Consider the following 18,657-nt stretch of genomic DNA (forward strand, 5'->3'; position numbering starts at 1 on the left):
AGTTCCTCAAGGATCTGTCCTTGGACCAATCCTCTTCACTTTATATATGCTTCCTTTAGGCAATATTATCAGGAAACATTCCATAAGCTTTCATTGTTATGCAGATGATACTCAGTTATATCTATCGATCAAGCCAGATGAAACTCATCAGTTAGCTAAACTTCAAATGTGCCTTCAGGATGTTAAAACCTGGAAGACCTGTAATTTTCTCATGTTAAACTCAGATAAAACTGAAGTTATTGCTCTGGGGCCTAAGCACCTCCGTGACGCATTATCTAAAGATATAGTTTCCCTGGATGGCATCGCCCTGGCCTCCAGCACCACTGTGAGGAATCTTGGAGTTATCTTTGATCAGGACATGTCGTTTAAGTCTCACATTAAGCAAATTTCAAGGACCGCCTTTTTTCACCTACGTAATATTGCAAAAATCAGGAACATCCTGTCTAAAATGCAGAAAAACTAGTCCATGCATTTGTTACTTCTAGGCTGGATTACTGCAATTCCTTATTATCAGGCTGCTCGAAAAAGTCCATTAAGACTCTTCAGCTGATCCAGAATGCTGCAGCACGTGTTCTGACAGGAACCAGGAAAAGAGATCACATTTCTCCTGTTTTAGCTTCTTTGCATTGGCTTCCAGTAAAATCCAGAATAGAATTTAAAATCATACGGTCTAGACCTGCTCTTTTATGAAAAGCGCTGTGAGATAACTGTTGTTGTGATTTGGCGCTATATAAATAAAATTGAATTGAATTGAAGTATAGTATGTCACATAGTAAAGGAAGTCATAGTACAGTATGTCACATAGTAAAGGAAGTCATAGTATAGTATGTCACATAGTAAAGGAAGTCATAGTATAGTATGTCACATAGTAAAGGAAGTCATAGTATAGTATGTCACATAGTAAAGGAAGTCATAGTATAGTATGTCAAAGAAAAGTAAGTAATCGTTCTCAAATCTGTTTTAATCTGTGTTAGTGAGCACTTCTCCTGTGCAGAGATAGTCCATCCATCTCACAGGTGTGGCATATCAAGATGCTCATCAGACAGCAGGGGTATTGCACAGGTGTGTCTTAGGCTGGCCACAATAAAAGGCTTACTCGAAAATGTGTCCGGGAAGTTCGGAAACCAGTTAATATCTGGTGTGACCACCATTTGCCTCACGCAGTGCAACACATCTCCTGAGGGCTGAGGGGTGACTGAGCTGTTGGTTGCAATTTGCAACCCTCACCACTAGATGCCACTAAAACTTACACACTGAACCTTTAATATCAGCTAGAACTCAATCGATATGAGAGCTGAGTCAATACAAATCCGTGTTAGCGTGTAAATTTTCATCAGTATGTGTTTGTCGCGAGTACAAAAATACATATAAACTGTACACCGAACACACAGACCTACACACTGTGTGTTATTGTGTGTGTTTCTCTATACTTGGGTGTCTGAGTGCATAATGGTCTGCAAATAGGGTTTACTGCTCTGCACTCATTCTGCTGTCAGTCACTGTGTCAGTCTATGTCTGACCTATGGAAATGCTTCATTGGTCCATACCACGTTTCCATTAGAACAGGTGACCTCATAGTCTGTGGTACCTATGATCTACACGTGTGTGTGTGTGTGTGTGTGCGCATGCAGAGCTTCCAGTAGGATTTCGGAGCTTTGCTGTGGAGCCTCAGTGGCACGCAGCTCCAGCTGTTCGCTGTCACAGGCTGCAGCAGCTGCTCGCTCATTTAGCTTCAGTGAATCAGAAACACATGAGGTGACAAAGTCCATCCCCCTAGGGTCAATTACACTGACACCTTTAATTTTTACATGACCGACATTACAAACAATAGTCACTCTAGTCATGGTTTCTCCATTTCATTCTCTGTTAGGAGAGAATCCTTTAAGTGAACGGTCACTTTCAAGAGCAGGAAAATCTGGTAACCAGTCACACCTGAGAGGCTCTGCGTTAGATTATCTTTTTGGCCTCTCAGGGGCCACGTAAATGACAACCCATTTTAGCATTTTGCAGAGAAACAACAGGGAGATGTGATCTGGTTTTACTCTACAAGACACGTGAATATTTTACAAGCAAGGACCGGGTTAAGTGACAGTGAAAACACCAGTTCACGTCATTTGTTAGAGGATAAATAAAGGTAAAAAACTGATGCTGTGTGTGTCCTGTATGTTCTGTGTGTTTGTCTGGAGCATTAGTGTCATCCTGAGTGACAGCAGGGGGATTGAGGGGACTAGCTCAGGGTTTCCTTGGCGTCTCTCTGTTGTTCAACTAAAATAGGTTTATAGCATGGGCCTATTGTTCTGGGACACACTGGGCTCTGTGTGTGTGTGTGTGTGTGAAGTCTGGCTCTATGTAGAGGGTTTAATACAGTATTAGCATTAGGTATTAACACTGCGTGCAAGTGGTGTGTGGTATTATTGCAGATGACAACTACTACTACTACTACTGCTGCTGCTGCAGGTATTATTTGTATTATTGAACATTATCACAACCATCTCCAGGGAATCCCTAATGCAGGTAATCCTGCCTCCTTTTCTCCTTCACACCATTTAAGCGTGCGGAGGTGAGTACTTTAGGTAACCTGCAGAACGGTGATTTCAGTCCAGGAAGGCCATTTTGATTAACAGATGAAGGCTCATTAGACGCCAAAAAACACTGCACAATGGTTCAAAATGATGGAGATATGATTTTACAACTCTGCAGGAATGTTTTGCCCTCTATTTCCACAGTCACAAGGTTAAAAGTTGAACTATGCTGCTCAGGTTCCAAACTAATCTCCCACAAATTTGTGCTTGCATATGTACGACTGACCAACACAGTGTGTTCCCGATTTATGATGCTGTTATGTTGGCACTCGCACTTAAGAAATACATGAAATACATGTGCTGTTGTCTATCTGAATCAAGCAGGAACCTCCGGGTCTGCAAATTGAAGCTGATGCTGAAGTGCCTTAAAGCTGCGTTCTCTCTAGCAGCCAGCAAGGGGCGACTCCACCGGCTGCAGAAGGAAGTGTGATTGTATAGAAGTCTATGAGAAAATGTTTCTACTTGTCAGCTGATTTATTCCCTCAGTAAACACTTTCCTGATGAGTTTATGGTCTCAGTCGCTAGTTTCAAGTCTTCTTCAACACAGCATGATGTTCATTTAGTAAATTATGGTTCCATTTAGAGGAACAGAGACCAGGAAGCAGGGGAGGCTTTAGGGCGGGGCTACAAGGTGCTGGACAAGTCTCTACTATGGCGACCTGTCCATCAGGATAGAGGCGACTCGTATCCACTTAACCAGCGGCGCTGAAAAGAAACTTATTAGGAGTCGGCTGCTCATTTTTTGTTGCTAGCCAAAATTAGCATCCCCGCTAATATCACTGTTAACATGAATTACAGATGCACCATGCTAACCAAGTTAGCTAGCGCAAATCTCTGCTTCTGAGCAGAGAGCTGCTGCTGATTCCTGAATAATCAGGGATTCTGATTAATTTGATTAAAATAGTGATGTAATGTGCTTAAAAGTAGAACTAAAGGATTCCGAGTATAATTTACTATAATCGGTCAATACTTGGCTGCTCAGTCGCAGTGCAAGTTCCACAGCTGGAAAATAACATTCGCTGATAGCTAATGCTAAATTGTTTACTGACGGACAGACCAATCACTCTATTGGTCTTCATTACCACTAAAAACTAAAAAGATGTAATCCTCACAAACCAAAACTATAAATACATACACACAGTGGTATCTCTCGCCAACTATCTTTGGCCCCAGCATACAGACAACAGTTTGCAATGCATGTTGGGTAACTGCCAAATGGTTACATTTTGTAGTTTGGGACAGTGTCAGCAAAGATTAACCAAAATAAATAGAATTTTAATAGGAGTCTGGTGGGTGCATGACAGCAGTGGAGGAAGAATTCAGATGTTTTAAAAGTCCTCCATTAAAAACCATACTTAGGTATGCAGGTATCATTAGCTAAATGTCCTTAAAAGTACTCATTGTGCAGTAAAATCTTCCTGTCACTGTTTCTCTATAATATCTGATGTTTCTGGATAAATATTGCTGCTGCTTTAATGTGGATGTTGAATTTTACTGCTGTAGATTTTTAAGGTTGAGGTCGTTTTAACTCCTTTATATCCTGTTGGGTAGTTTAATCTACAGCAATGCATCATGTTCTATTATATTTAAAATGTAATGAAATTAATTTTGTGTTTGTAGAGTCAGAAAAACAGCCTGTTTTCAGCTTTGTGGTGATGCATTTTTCAGCTGATCCGAGGGGGATTTAAAGAGTTTATTTAGCTGAAGAAGGATTTTCTCCATATGTAAAGGAACACTTCATCCTGCAGTTTATCACCAACATCTGGAGATACGTGGATGAAAAACTGTAATCTGTTAAATAAATAGTAACAAAAGCTGTCAGACAAATGTAGTGGAGTACATGTACAAGTAGCATAAAATGGAACTATACCTCGAATTCGTACTTAAGTACAGTACTTGAGTAAATGTACTTAGTTAGATTCCACCACTGGTGCATGGGTCAATGGTACAGTGTTACAGAGCTGCAGGTGTGTGTGTGCAGTGATTGTGTACAATACAGGGTATTATTAGTCGGTCAGCATTAAGGCTTCACACAAAGTTACCCCGGATTAGAGAGAATCAACGAGAGAGACAACTGGAGGAAGAGAAACGGCAAAGAGATGCGAATAAACATGGAAAACAAAAAGAGGGCAGGGGAGAGTAGAGAGGGATGGAGGGCTGGAGAAAAGAGAGACAGCTGGTAGGGATGGGAGGATGGATAGATAGAGATGGATGGAGGGCTTTCAGAGAAATGTGTAGTGGTATCAGCAGCAAGTTTTTATTTATAAACCTCTACACAAAAGGGTCACAAAGGAGTCAGCCAGCGTAACGGCAACACGCGGGGTCCAAAATTAACTGCTTGGTCTACCGGCTAATGGCTGGGGAAATGAAAACACTTACAGATCAAAGTATTTTTTAAGTTCAGCATAAAAACTGCAGAAGACATGATGTACAGTGTTTCCTTTGTGACGACTTCAGGATGTAAGGACTGTGTGTAGAAACAGCTGAAGATTTGCCGCTTTTCCTCTGAATGACTGTAGTAACTGCTGAAGGTTTGGACACAACAAGGATTGTGAAGGTTTAACTTCACAGCAGAATCATTACAAACCAATCAATCGATTTGTGGAGAAATTAATCATCAGCTCAAAATAGTTGACAATGAGCAGGTGGGTGAGCTGCAAGGATTTAATACATTTAATACTTAATACTTTAAGTACCTTTTCCTGAATATACTTTACTTGTAACAGAGTATTTTAATACTTTTACTGAAGGATCTGATTACTTCCTCCACATCTGTGTTATAGCGTTACTATGTTTTCTAATAAATTAGCCCAGCCAGCGGCGAACTCTCCGGTGTTGCCGGCGTAGCCTCCTCTTTATGGACAGTGTCCTTGTGGGTAACCTGCAGGGTTGTATCAGTTCTGAAACAGACTGACATTTGCAACACAAACCACGGTCTGGTCTCGCGGTTCAGAAGAACAGAACCAGCTCCCTGGACTGCTGAGCTCCCATTAACACAGTGTAACTGTGGCAATTATATGTCTTATATATACTTGAATCTGCCCCCTTTCTCTTTCTGCCCACCTGCACACACCTACACCTCTGGTCTCTCACTGCAAACACACCTGTTGGCCCCGCCTCTTCCCGTCTCTCTCTCCGAAATCATAAATCGAGTGTTCACTCTCACAGAAGAGAAATAAAAAGTCCTGAAAAAAATAAGTGCTTTTTGTGGATGTAATTTTGAAAATTGACCTAAAATAATATTTTGCAGCCATCTACCACATGGAGTCTAAAAATAAATTCGACACCAAAATGTGAAAATAGGTTTCAGGTTTCCAGGTTTATCCTTTAAGGCCATTGCATGCATTGCAGCCTCAATAGCACAGGATATCACGCACCCACTCTCAATCACCATGTGAGGTACAGGAGGGCTCGCTTTGGGAAAAGCAGGATCCCCTCAGCCATAGCAGCCTTAAATAAAAGGCCTTGCTGCACTGAGACTGTACTGTTGTCTGTCATTCTAAAATCAAGTCTAATCAAAAACAGTTGCAAACTAATGACATGATGCAGACTGAGAACCTGGGCGGAGGTAAATAAATGCTAACAGGCCAGTATAGTGCTCACCAGGTTAAGCTTGTTAGGGTCAGGGTTAGAAGATCATTAGGATTTATTCTCTGGGAATATCCATCAGAGTCTCTGCTCTTATTTCACCTTTAGAACGGTCCAAAGACGGCCCTCAAAACCTTTACGATACAGAGTTCTGCTACAGCTTCGTGTACACTACTTAAACAACGCTTGGAGAAATCCTGATTCTCAGACATGCAGCACCTCGTTATGATCGCTGAGCTGTGATTGGATGATTGTGGTTTGGGGGAGTAGTTCCAGTCAATGCAAATTAACTATTGGCCGTGCCAAGTAAACAGTCTGTAGGAGGTCCAACGTACACTGTACTGGGATTCTGGCATAAGAGAGACATTTTAAGGGCATGCGTCTTAAAATTCCTGCAGGTTTTGCAGCCAGAGCAGGGAAGCCCTGCAGTAACGAGAGCCCTTTCCGGGTCTTTGTGAGTCTCACTGCCGTGTTTGGATGCAGCAATAAGCAAAAGCAGACACTGAAACAGCAAACAACAAGCCTGACCGTTCTCACTGCTCTGAAACCTGCAGCAGAAAGCGCCAGCTGATCAGAGAACAGAAGTGAGGGTTCATGGGTTAGGTAGTTTACAGAGGCTGAAGACTACAGAGGACTAATTCTCTCCTAAGAGTCAACTTTCTGAGTATTAAAGAGTAAAAATAGCATCGTGTTGCAGCTGAAGGCCTCCTGTTTAATCCCACCGCAGAGCTGTTGTTTCACTCTAACTGCACACAGAGAAATTAAATACACTGCTGTCCAAATCCTGATGGTGATCACTGTGTGCGAGAGGGAGTCATAATATCAGTCAATGAGACCGGGAGTGTTTCATTACTTCATTTATAACTGTCATTCACTGATGAGGGGATTACAGAGCGAGAGAGGGAGGGAAAGGGATGATGGGAGATTAAGACAGAGCCTATGTTTGGGTTAAAGGACAATTCCAGTCTATTACATTATTATTTGATTAGTCTATAACAACTTAGGACTTGTTTGGGGGGTTTACTTTATTATATTCAGTATTTGAGGATCTGGAGGACGGCGGCATCACTAAAAACAAGTCTGGCGGGTCGAGAAACACGAGCACGACGATCAGACGGGCTGGAGAAAAACCCCAACAGGTCAGACAAACGTGCTGGAAGAGAAGGAGGTGAGGTGATTATTGGTCAAATGGTCTGTTGGAAACATCCATCACAGTGGATGGCAATGGCGATTTTTCTGCCAGATAATGCGATTACGATTCAATTTGTGCGAATTTTTAAAATTAAATTTTAGCTAAAGTTCAATATTCATTGCCAGTCTGTTTTTGACTGAAGCCTCGTCAAGCAGCACAGAGCAGATGAACCAGGCAGGAAGTCAGACACAGAACGACATAGAGAATCCGCTTGATTTTCAAAATAAAACACCCATTGCAGATTCCCTATCATACATCAACTATAAACGCAGTGAAAACAGCCCAAAAAAAAGACACAATTTAACTACGTAGTCTGTTTAACCATGGTAGAAGCACAAAAATGAAGGACAACTTAACAAATAAGCAAAATTTGAACAAGTCAGCAAAATCAGGCAGGCAAAACGCTCTGGCGCCATGATTCCACATTTTTCTCTTGTTTCGTTTGTTGTTGTAAAATGTACACGCCCTGTGCCCGCTCTGATTGGTGAGTAGGACCGTAACAGGAGACGCACACCGCTTGTGATTGAATCTGTTACTGCAAGACTCTTGCGCTGTATAACTAACCTTCACGATTAGCTAAATCGCATTCTTTCAAATCGCAATTTCGATTTGAAAATGATTAACCGTTCAGCCCTAGTATCGGGCAAAGATCCGATATCAGTATCAGATCGTTGGATCCCTAATTTCAGACAGAAACAAACAGACTGTCGTCAGCAGCTGGTTGACCTTGTGTGTGCTGTGTTTTGCAAAGAAAAACAAGAGAATCAAACTGTGGACGAACTCGAGACTGAGAAGAGGGAATCAGCAGGTTAATACATTTTATGGCGCGAGCAGATACACAACACGATGGTGAAGCTTCCCGCTCAGCTCGCTCTCATTGGCTCTTGCGGGTTTCTGCTCAATATTCCGTCACTGTTCCTTACACAGGACAGGAAACAATCAGAGTCTCCCCGAGTTTGAATCATATTCCAGATATTCAGGAGCCTCCAATCCAGTTGGTGACCCTAAGATTATGTCTGTCACACGACAGGATCGTTTTGGGCTGATTATCTGGTCAGACCAGCCTCAGATCGGCTGTCAGGAGGAGCGAATCAAACCCAAAATCGGCCCAACTATCCTCCAGTGTGTGGCCAGGATTAGCATTAAGAACATGTATTTTACAAATAAGAGTTTGTTGTATTTGAAGAACTTGGGGCTAAAATGCGAAAATGAACTAAATGGGCTTAGCAAAGGCAACAAAGGTGACGGATAAAATAAGACTCAACTGAGTTGTAATAAACTTAAATTTAAAAGTCAGAGCAAAGACAGAGATGGATGGATGAGTCCACTTCAGAGAAAGAGTGAAACAAAGAGTGAAAGAACAGAGAGCAGTCACTTTCCATAGATAGCCCACAGATACAGTAGGTGACAGAGAGAGGAAAGAGGGATGAGGAGGGAGCAGAGGTCATTTTGGTATTCCATCCCAGCCACAGCCGGCCTTTTATGACCAGCCAACAGGACTGCTCTGACCAACCAGCCGCAGCAGAGGAGGTCACATGCTGCGGTGACCTTCACAGAGAGGTTATAAAGCGAGGTGATGCTCCGTGGGGTGACTTATTCTCTTCTTCTGCACATCCTCACAAACTACGCTGCAGCAGCAACAACAAAAAATAAAATCAACCAGGAGCTTCAGACCTTCAAACCAACCCGGCACAGTGAGTACACTTTACTTGATTACCCATGAGCCTCAGCGGCCGCTGCTGTGGTTTCATGCAAAAGACAAGGTAATACAAATGTTAAACACACTTTGGTGTTTCATTTTTACCTCTTTACTTACGAATTCATTAAACTCTAAGAAGGAGGAAGCTCATGGGGAGATGATAACGAGAAGAAATATGAAACAAATAATACTCCAAACATCTCTGAGGTTTCAGTTCAAACATGATTACTAGATATTTATTCAATGCTGAACCATTGAAGAATAACGTACATCTTTGGATGGAAAACAAACAAAAAAAAAAAACACTGAATGGAAATGCTATTAACTCTCTCAGTCAACCAAACGAGCAAAGGGGGGCGTCTGAGCCGGGGCTCCAGATTAAGTCCACTTACGTACAACATAGATCTTGTGGTCCTGTCTTGCTGACTTATGTTACTTTATATTATGCTCATATTTTACTAAATAAAACTCTGTTTAATCAAACTACCACAATCAAATATCAGCACAGGTCAGCATAGCGGAGCTGCCAATATATTTCGACAGAAGTCCTTGTTGAGGGTCTGCGCCTGACAACGAACAATCCGACATATCCACCCTCTTCACGCAGTCATCGCTCAGGTGTGTGCAGGTGTGAAAGTAAACAGAGGGTAGAACTTCAATTCACGTCACTTTTCATGTGAACTACTGAGTGCAACGCCTTGAATGTCTTTCAGGAGAGAGCGTCTCCTTTTTTTTTGCCTTCTGTTAAGGCCGGACGATACGTCGCACTGCTCAGCCTTGAAGCCGACGCCTAGATACGATGGAATACAAACAAGGGGGTCCTTTAAAGTCTGTTAGGTAGCCTGAGGCGACAGGGTTTTCACAGCGGCCCACAGGTGGGAGGATGGGGATGCGAAGAGTAAATTTAGGTTAATCCAGCTATAATTAATATTATAATAATAACTTTCTTTATATATCTCTTACAAAAGATAAACACAGGGTGAAAAAGGGCACGTAACACCACTATAAAGATAAAATACATGAGGACAATGCAAGATACAAAATGAAAAAGAAATGGGAATCACAAGCATGAGACCAGAATAAATAGTAACTTTATATGACCAAAATAAACAGGCAACGCAGATAAAATCAGGATATTCCTTCGGATAAAAGTGCGTTTTCAAGAGATTTAAAAGAAGACACTTACTCTGAGAGCCTTACTTCCTCGGGCAGGTCGTTCCAGAGCCCAACATTAACCCTAACATTAGTTTCACAGAAAGACAAGCTGAAGCTCTCAGATCTCTTCAGGGTTAAACGTTGTTAACATCAAGTTAACGCTGTAATATTTTTTGGCATTTTGTCCTGATGGTGAAAAGGAAGGGGAGAAGGCTTCATCTTGCTTCTGAGCCCATTTATAGCACGATCACACTCATAATGAGCAACATCTATTGTCTGACCATGGCTCAAGACCATCACGTGGTTAGATGTACAGTTAGGATTTGTCCCCGCAGTTCGTTTGTGGGAGTGACGGTGTATTATCTCAGGCACGGAAAGAAAATAATAGGGGGAGAGGCCCGAGCATTGCAAACGGATCCTCTTGAGCTGATGTGGCAGCTGTTAGCTCACTGTGAAATCCTGAGTTATGCGTTGCGGTGAGCCAAACATAGTGAAAATGGCTGCCATGCCAATTTGTTGACATCATACTTCAGTTTGGGTCTGTCTTTGGGTTTTACAGCTCAGTGAAGGAGACAACTGGTTTCAGTTGTGATGTTGGGAAATAATCCTTGCAGCAGGTGATATTCTATATGTTCAACAAATCTCCTAACAAGTACTGTGTCTCAGCCCGATGTTTCTGCTTCCTCTGAGCCACAGAGCTCCGGTGTTGCCTCACTGCTGCACTGGGTCACATGTTCCTTCATCACCATGAACACACACACTCTGTAGTTTATTCTGACTCAGTCTCAAATGCACCGTCCTGCTGATCCAAATACTCACTACAGCACCACATGTGGATTCACCTGTTTCCTCCTGTTTGTCTGCTACAATGAGCCTTTTTGAAGCATGAAACTATATAATAATAATAATAATAGTAACACACATACACACACATATATTATCATGACCAGGCTTGAAGACCATAATATACATAGAGACATATGTGAGGTGTTTTTAAAGATTTTGGTCTTCAGTAGGACCCAATGGTCTTGACAAACGACAAAATTAAAACACCAGATTGATACTATAAATAATTTGAAAACATTCTTCCAAATGTTGCTTAACACTGACTTTGATTAGCTTGAGATAATATTTCACCTACAACACTAGTATAAACATCCTTTTCCATTTCAAACCAATTCGCTTTATTATCAAAATTTAGTGTTTGATGGATTGTTTATGTTGAAAATTGCAGAATCCAGAATCCTGTGAGGGCGATCTGCTGGACAACACACAGTGATTTTGTCAGGAAACAGCAGATGTGTTTAGTTAATGTGTCGTTTGGGGGCCTGGATCAGGGGTGGTGTGTAACCAAGAACAGTTCATGTGTCTGCTGTCAGCACGACGATCAGACTGAATTTTCATTTCTTTTCACTTTGTTATTTAGCGCGCCATTACATCCATCCGAATCCTACTTCCTACAATCGTCGTGGCAGCTCTCACCCTCGTCACAGGGGGCCCCCCCCAAGGCTCGGTGCTAGGGCCCCTTCTCTTCTCAATGTACACCACCTCACTGGGGCCGATCGTTAAGCTCGCATGGCTTCTCTTAAGACAATACACGACTCTACCCATCCTTCCCGCCAACCCCATCGTCTCAGGGGGATCACGGACTGTCTCTCGGACAGTTTCTCAGACGTATCCGCACAGATGAAGACTTGCCACCTCCAACTAAACGACTACTGGGTCTGCACCATCTACCTAAACTCCATAATACAAGTTTACGTTCCTTCACTGCGCTCCTCCAACTAAACGCCGCCTGGCTCTGCCATCCCTTCACACAAAGCGACCTCAGTCCCTGTTCTGATCTCTGACACCACGATGGTGGAACGAGCTGCCGCACGCCGTCAGAGCAGCGGCGTCCCCCTCTGACTTCAAGAAGCTCCTGAAAACTCTGCAGAGAACACTTCCTCTGAAAACACCTCTAACATGCACTTCCTGTGCTCTTCTTCTTCTCCTCTCTCTCGTATTGACAGAACTAACCCTGACTTCTTTCTCTAGGTATTGACCCCAGAGAAGCCGTCTGCGCTAACAGCTCTTAGAAGTATTTATTGCTGCTTTTCCTGCTACGTGTAGATCTCTTACTGCATTTCACGCTCTGTTGATGCTTCTCTGTTGTTCCTCAAATGTAAGTCGCTCTGAATAAAAGCGTCTGCCAAATGAGTAAAACGTCAATTCTGATCACGACTCTTCAAAACAGCTAAGGAACGTGTGTTTCCATGTGTTCTTGTGTTCAGATGTCTCGGTTCACGGATATGAAGGAGTTTGGAGAATCTGGTCGCTACCTTCGTCTCACCAACTTGGAGCAGCTGGCTGCCAAGGCCCAGGCTTTCGACGGTATAGACTTGTGTCTACAGTGTATATATATATATATATATATATATATATATATATATATTTTTTTTTTTATGTGTACATTTACTGAGTACTAAATGAGAAACTGTGTAATCTAATTCTTCCAGGTACGAAGCGTGTCTGGATGCCTGATGAGGTTGAAGCGTACATCGAAGTGGAGGTTAAAGAGGTGAATGGAGACAAGGCCACCGTGGAGACCAAGGACGGACGGGTTAGTTAATCATTTTACTAATCTTTAAATATTATTAATGCGTTCATTTTTTTTGTCATTTAATGTACAAGTCACTCAGGTTGTCAATAACAGTAGTTATCAATTTGGTTTTAGCAATATATTAATTCTACAGGCTGTGATGTGACTGTACTGAACTTTCAAATGTTGTTATTGGCTGCATAGTTTACTTGCGTGTTCACTCCGGCATAAGGACGGAGTAAGTTTTCTGGAGGACTGCACTAGTGTTGTAGTACTCGAGACCGGTCTTGGTCTTGTCCTCGACCGCATTTGTACTCAGTCTTGTCTCGGTCTCGGACACTGAGGACTCGGGATTTTATTTCAAGACCAGTCAAGACCACAACTTTAGGAATACCAATAAATTTCTTTTGCATTGGCTGATTTATTTGTTAACATCCTAACTTTGATTGGATGGAAAACCCATTGCTTCAAATGCAAACAATAACCCTAATTAAAAATGTTGTTGTTCCCGTTAACAGCTGTCCCCCCTCCCCGTGATGGTCACGGAAGAGGAGTGTTGATTTCAGCTCTTAGTGTTTGTATGTGGGCGTTTTAATGGGAATGTGGATCTTTCAACTTAGTTTGAGAAGCACCTCTGATCTCGTTCCACATTTTATTGTGTGTCATGTAATGCGGGGAACTGGTCTTGGTCTTGACTTGGTCTCGGTTTGGGCGGTCTTGACTACAACACTAGACTGCACTAGGGACCGACACCAATACCTGGGCTTTGGGTGTCGGCCAGTGTAAAATGAATAAGCGGTATTCCTCAGAGACTGGAAGTTTTTATGCTCGTCATTTATACTATAGAGCGACCAATACATATTTTTAGGGACAATAATAATATTCAAGAGTTAAATAAAACAAATATATTGCATTTATTTTACGTAAACCTAAATATCTTTTGATAATGAAAGACTTGGTTTAAAGCCAAACCTCTATCTTATATATGTGTGTTCCAGTTTCTGATAGTAAAGGAGGCCGACCTCCAGCCAATGAACCCTCCAAAGTTTGACATGATGGAGGACATGGCCATGCTGACTCACCTAAACGAAGCGTCTGTCCTCTTCAACCTGAGGAGGCGATACAGCATGTGGATGATCTATGTTAGTGTTTATTCTGATACACACCTGCAGCACTCTTTCCTCCTCGTCTGGGCCTTTCTAACGCTGTGTCTCTGTGTCAGACCTACTCTGGTCTGTTCTGTGTGACAGTCAACCCTTACAAATGGCTGCCGGTCTACTCTGCTGAGGTGGTAACAGCCTATAAAGGGAGGCGTCGCGCAGACACGCCGCCCCACATCTACGCCATCGCCGACAACGCCTACAGTGACCTGCTGCAGAGTGAGTCCCCTGTAACCTCTAACATTAGCCCTGTGGGTTAACCTCACCTGGTCTTTACACCGTTAGATGCTTCAGGCCACTATCCTAGTGTTTTAGTACACGAGACCGGTCTTAAGACCACATATTGATGGTCCTGGTCTTGTCTCAGACTAGACCACATTTGTACACGGTCTTGTCTCGGATTTTATTTCAAGACCAGTCAAGACCATAACTTTTGGAATACCAATAAATTCCTTTTGCATTGGCTGATTTATTTGTTGGATATAAAACTTATTGTTTCAAATGCAACCAATAACCCTAATTAAACATGTGTTCCCGTTAACGACTGTCCCCCCTCACCGCGATGGTCAGCATGGAAAAGGAGCGTTGAATAAAGATGCTGACGTCGGTTTCAGATCTTACTGTTTTAATGGGAATCTGGATCTTTCAGATCAATCTGAGAAGCACCTGAGATCTCGTTCCACATTTTATCGTGCGTCATGTAATGTGGGGAACTGGTCTTGGTCTCGACTCGGTCTCAGCCCCTAAAAGTCTTGGTCTTGATAAACTCTGGTCTCGGTCTTGACTATCCAAACGTCCATCCAGCTTTCCTCTTTACTGCTCATGTGCAGCTCTGCTCCCCATAAAGCTCTACAATATTAGACTATAATATCTTTAAGGTATTTCTTTTAGTTATCCCGTTCATTTTACTGCACAATTGTAATTTAATCAGACCTGCAAACCCTTTATTTCCTTCCTAACTTACAACAATGAAATCAGATTATACGGATGCGGCTGAGTTATTAAAGTAACGCGATTACTGTAACGTAGCTTTTTGTTGTAACACAGTAAATAACATGACTAATCTCAGTAAGGCAACGTGAAATCAGTGGTGATTTGTTATTTTAATAATTCACCAACACCACAACACATTTCGGCACCAGAGAAAAAAAAATATCTGCGAGTAAAAGAGTGACGTTATTTTCTGCTGAGATTTTAGGCATTTTATTCTACATGTGTTTAACTATTTGATTTCCTGATTAGAGAGGCTGCTGTAAAGTGCATCCTGACAGGAGATTTTACCTTGTGCATTAATGCGCACAGCGTCTTTAGTAATGGGGGGACAATTTCATGTGCAGTCAGAGCGCATTAACACTAGTTTGCCAAACACTTCCCGTACATAATTTCATACTACTATCTCGAAGACTGGAAATGCCTGGCTCCTTCAAAAACTATTATTTAACTAAATTAAAGACTTTTCTTTTACAGAAAATACTTTTTCTGAATAACTTCTCAGCTTTTACCAGCGGCCATATTCATGATCAACACGTGTTATTTAATTATTAACAGCAATACGAGTCTTCATTTGTGTCCAACTAAACTTTTCACTTTATTGATTGATAATTCATAAAGTACAAATTTAAGGGTGGATGAATTTCCAGAGGCATTCGAATGATAGATTGAATTTCTGTCTTTATACACCTAAAAGCTGTTGAAATTAAAAAGACTTTCTAAAATATGTTGTGCTGTGTTTATGTAGACTCTCTTAATGTTGGTTGTCAGCTGGCTTTAAGTCCATATTGAGCTTACAGACGTGAAATAGGTATAAATGTTTGAATCTAACTCTCTGCAAGAAAGTGAAGGAGTATATTTCCCAAAGTATCAAGTATTAGTCCTTTAAAAAGAGAGCCAAGGTCCTGCACTGCTAGTCCCAGTCAGCTACAGCGAATAGCATTCCCAGGTTAATTAAGGTTAATTAGACCTTCAATTATAAATGCCAGGTTCTACCGCTGCTCCTCTACGGGTCCTTAACTTGGCTTCATTTCCCTCCACAGATCGTGAGAACCAGTCGATGCTGATCACGTGAGTCAGAGCGGCTTCATCATTACAGGCTGTTTGATTAGCCAGAAATGTCAAAATTAAGCTATTTACTATTTACGCAGTGGTGAAATGTACAATTTAAAGAACATTCAATCGAAAATACTGTACTTAAGTACAAATTTAAGGTACTTGCACTTGAGTATTTAATGCAACGTCCTGCTTCTACTCCACTTCATCTCAGAGGCAAATATTTTACTTCTACTTGCTACCAGAATAAAGAATCTAAGTATTTCTTCCATCACTGGTTATATTTCATGCACTTTATAAAAGAGAGCATCTTCACCACCAGAGCCTTTTTCTTCTTCTTTAATCTGAGTCTTTTCAGAGCACAGCAGTCGTGATCTTTCACTTTATTTTTGAACAATCCTTCTGTCCGTTATGTCGTCCTGCCAGCGGCGAGTCAGGCGCAGGGAAAACAGTCAACACCAAGAGGGTGATCCAGTACTTTGCCATCGTCGCTGCTCTGGGGGAACACGTGAAAAAAGGCGTACGTCTTCTCAATGTTCCACTTATATTTATTAGCGTCTTGTTGCTTCACAGTAGATTTTAAAATAGTGAATACTGGGACTTTATTGTGTTTACATGCGTGTCAGCCTCTGTCTCTCTGTTTTATTCAGGGGTCTTTAGAGGACCAGATCATTGAAGCTAACCCGGCCATGGAGGCGTTCGGCAACGCCAAAACCATCCGCAACGACAACTCCTCTCGCTTTGTGAGTTAAATAAAGTCGTGATGACTGCACAGGCTGGAGCTGAGGAGGGAGTGCTGGGTATAGTTATGTGTCTATTTTCCTTTTCATGCCACTTTCTACTTCAGATCCCCTTCTTTAATATTTTTGAAGGTTTGGACTGTTGGTTGGACACAACAAGCATTGTGAAGATGAAACTTTGGGCTCTGGGTAACTGTGAATTTTTACAAACCAAACAATCAGGCGATTAATGGTGAATTTTATTTATATATATTACCAAAAAGTTAACTTATTTTACTTTAAATAGAGCAGGTCTAGACCGTCCAGACCCAGCAGCTCCCCTTTAACAAGTGGAGCGGAACCTGGACTCAGGACCATCTGCATCCATTAGCAGCGGATACAAGTCGCCTCTATCCTGATTGACAGGTCGCCATGGTAGCGACTTGTCAGTCACCTTGTAGCCCCGCCCTAAAGCCTCCCCTGCTTCCTGGTCTCTGTTCCTCTAAATGGGACCATAATTTACTAAATGAACATCATGCTGTGTTGAAGAAGACTTGAAACTAGCGACTGAGACCAGAAACTCATCAGGAAAGTGTTTACTGAGGGAATAAATCAGCTGACAAGTAGAAACATTTTCTCACAGACTTCGAGACAGCCGGTGGAGTCGCCCCCTGCTGGCCGTTACAGATAATGGCACTTCAGACTTGGCTTAAGTTCGCAGATCCGGAAGTTCCCGCTTGGTAGAGAAATAAATAATCAGCAGTTTAATCCATAATGGAAATAATCATTAGCTGCAATCCGATACAAAACAAATACATCAGTAAAATCGTGCTTGCACATGAATGAATAAGGAATAATAAAATGATGATATAATAGTACAACAGGCTAAGGGGACATTTTACTGCTTTAACTACTTTTACTTAGTACATTTTCACTGCAGGACTTTAACAGAGTGATTTTTACAGCGTGGTATTCACATTTGAGTAAAGTATGGATCTGTGTTTGTGTGTCTCAGGGAAAGTTCATCAGAATTCATTTTGGGCCAACGGGGAAGCTGGCGTCTGCTGACATCGGCATCTGTGAGTCACATTTATCAGATTATCCTTCAACTAGTTAGAATTTACACTAAAGGATGTATTTATGTTTGTATTTAATCAGATCTTCTAGAAAAGTCCAGAGTTGTGTTCCAGCAGCCAGGAGAGAGAAGCTACCACATCTACTACCAGATCCTGTCCAATCACAAGCCGGAACTACAAGGTAGCCCCACCCACCACTGTAACTCACCCAATCACAAGCCGGAACTACAAGGTAACCCCACCCACCACTGTAACTCACCCAATCACAAGCCGGAACTACAAGGTAGCCCCACCCACCACTGTAACTCACCCAATCACAAGCCGGAACTACAAGGTAGCCCCACCCACCACTGTAACTCACCCAATCACAAGCCGGAACTACAAGGTAGCCCCACCCACCACTGTAACTCATCCAATCACAAGCCGGAACTACAAGGTAACCCCACCCACCACCGGAACTACAAGGTAGCCCCACCCACCACTGTAACTCATCCAATCACAAGCCGGAACTACAAGGTAACCCCACCCACCACTGTAACTCATCCAATCACAAGCCGGAACTACAAGGTAACCCCACCCACCACTGTAACTCATCCAATCACAAGCCAGAACTACAAGGTAACCCCACCCACCACTGTAACTCATCCAATCACAAGCCAGAACTACAAGGTAGCCCCACCCACCACTGTAACTCATCCAATCACAAGCCGGAACTACAAGGTAACCCCACCCACCACTGTAACTCATCCAATCACAAGCCAGAACTACAAGGTAGCCCCACCCACCACTGTAACTCATCCAATCACAAGCCGGAACTACAAGGTAGCCCCACCCACCACTGTAACTCATCCAATCACAA

General features: G+C 42.3%; 1 protein-coding gene and 1 long non-coding RNA gene across 3 annotated transcripts in view; one reads left to right on the forward strand and one right to left on the reverse strand.

Moving 5' to 3' along the window:
* LOC123974723 overlaps positions 1–18,657 on the reverse strand; it is a 31,012-nt gene that overhangs the window by 11,392 nt on the left and 963 nt on the right. The gene's annotated exons all lie outside the window — the stretch shown is intronic.
* Positions 13,811–18,657, forward strand: part of LOC123974719 (myosin-7-like) — a 41,389-nt gene continuing 36,542 nt past the window's right edge. The window contains exons 1-7 of the mRNA XM_046055567.1: positions 13,811–13,939; positions 14,020–14,176; positions 15,991–16,018; positions 16,430–16,523; positions 16,654–16,746; positions 17,738–17,801; positions 17,881–17,979. Coding sequence (XP_045911523.1) covers positions 13,829–13,939; positions 14,020–14,176; positions 15,991–16,018; positions 16,430–16,523; positions 16,654–16,746; positions 17,738–17,801; positions 17,881–17,979 — 646 coding nt within the window. The 5' untranslated portion in view covers positions 13,811–13,828. The remainder of the gene's footprint in view (positions 13,940–14,019; positions 14,177–15,990; positions 16,019–16,429; positions 16,524–16,653; positions 16,747–17,737; positions 17,802–17,880; positions 17,980–18,657) is intronic.

This window comes from Micropterus dolomieu, linkage group LG08 (genome assembly GCF_021292245.1).
Source record: "Micropterus dolomieu isolate WLL.071019.BEF.003 ecotype Adirondacks linkage group LG08, ASM2129224v1, whole genome shotgun sequence".
Lineage (NCBI taxonomy): Eukaryota > Metazoa > Chordata > Actinopteri > Centrarchiformes > Centrarchidae > Micropterus > Micropterus dolomieu.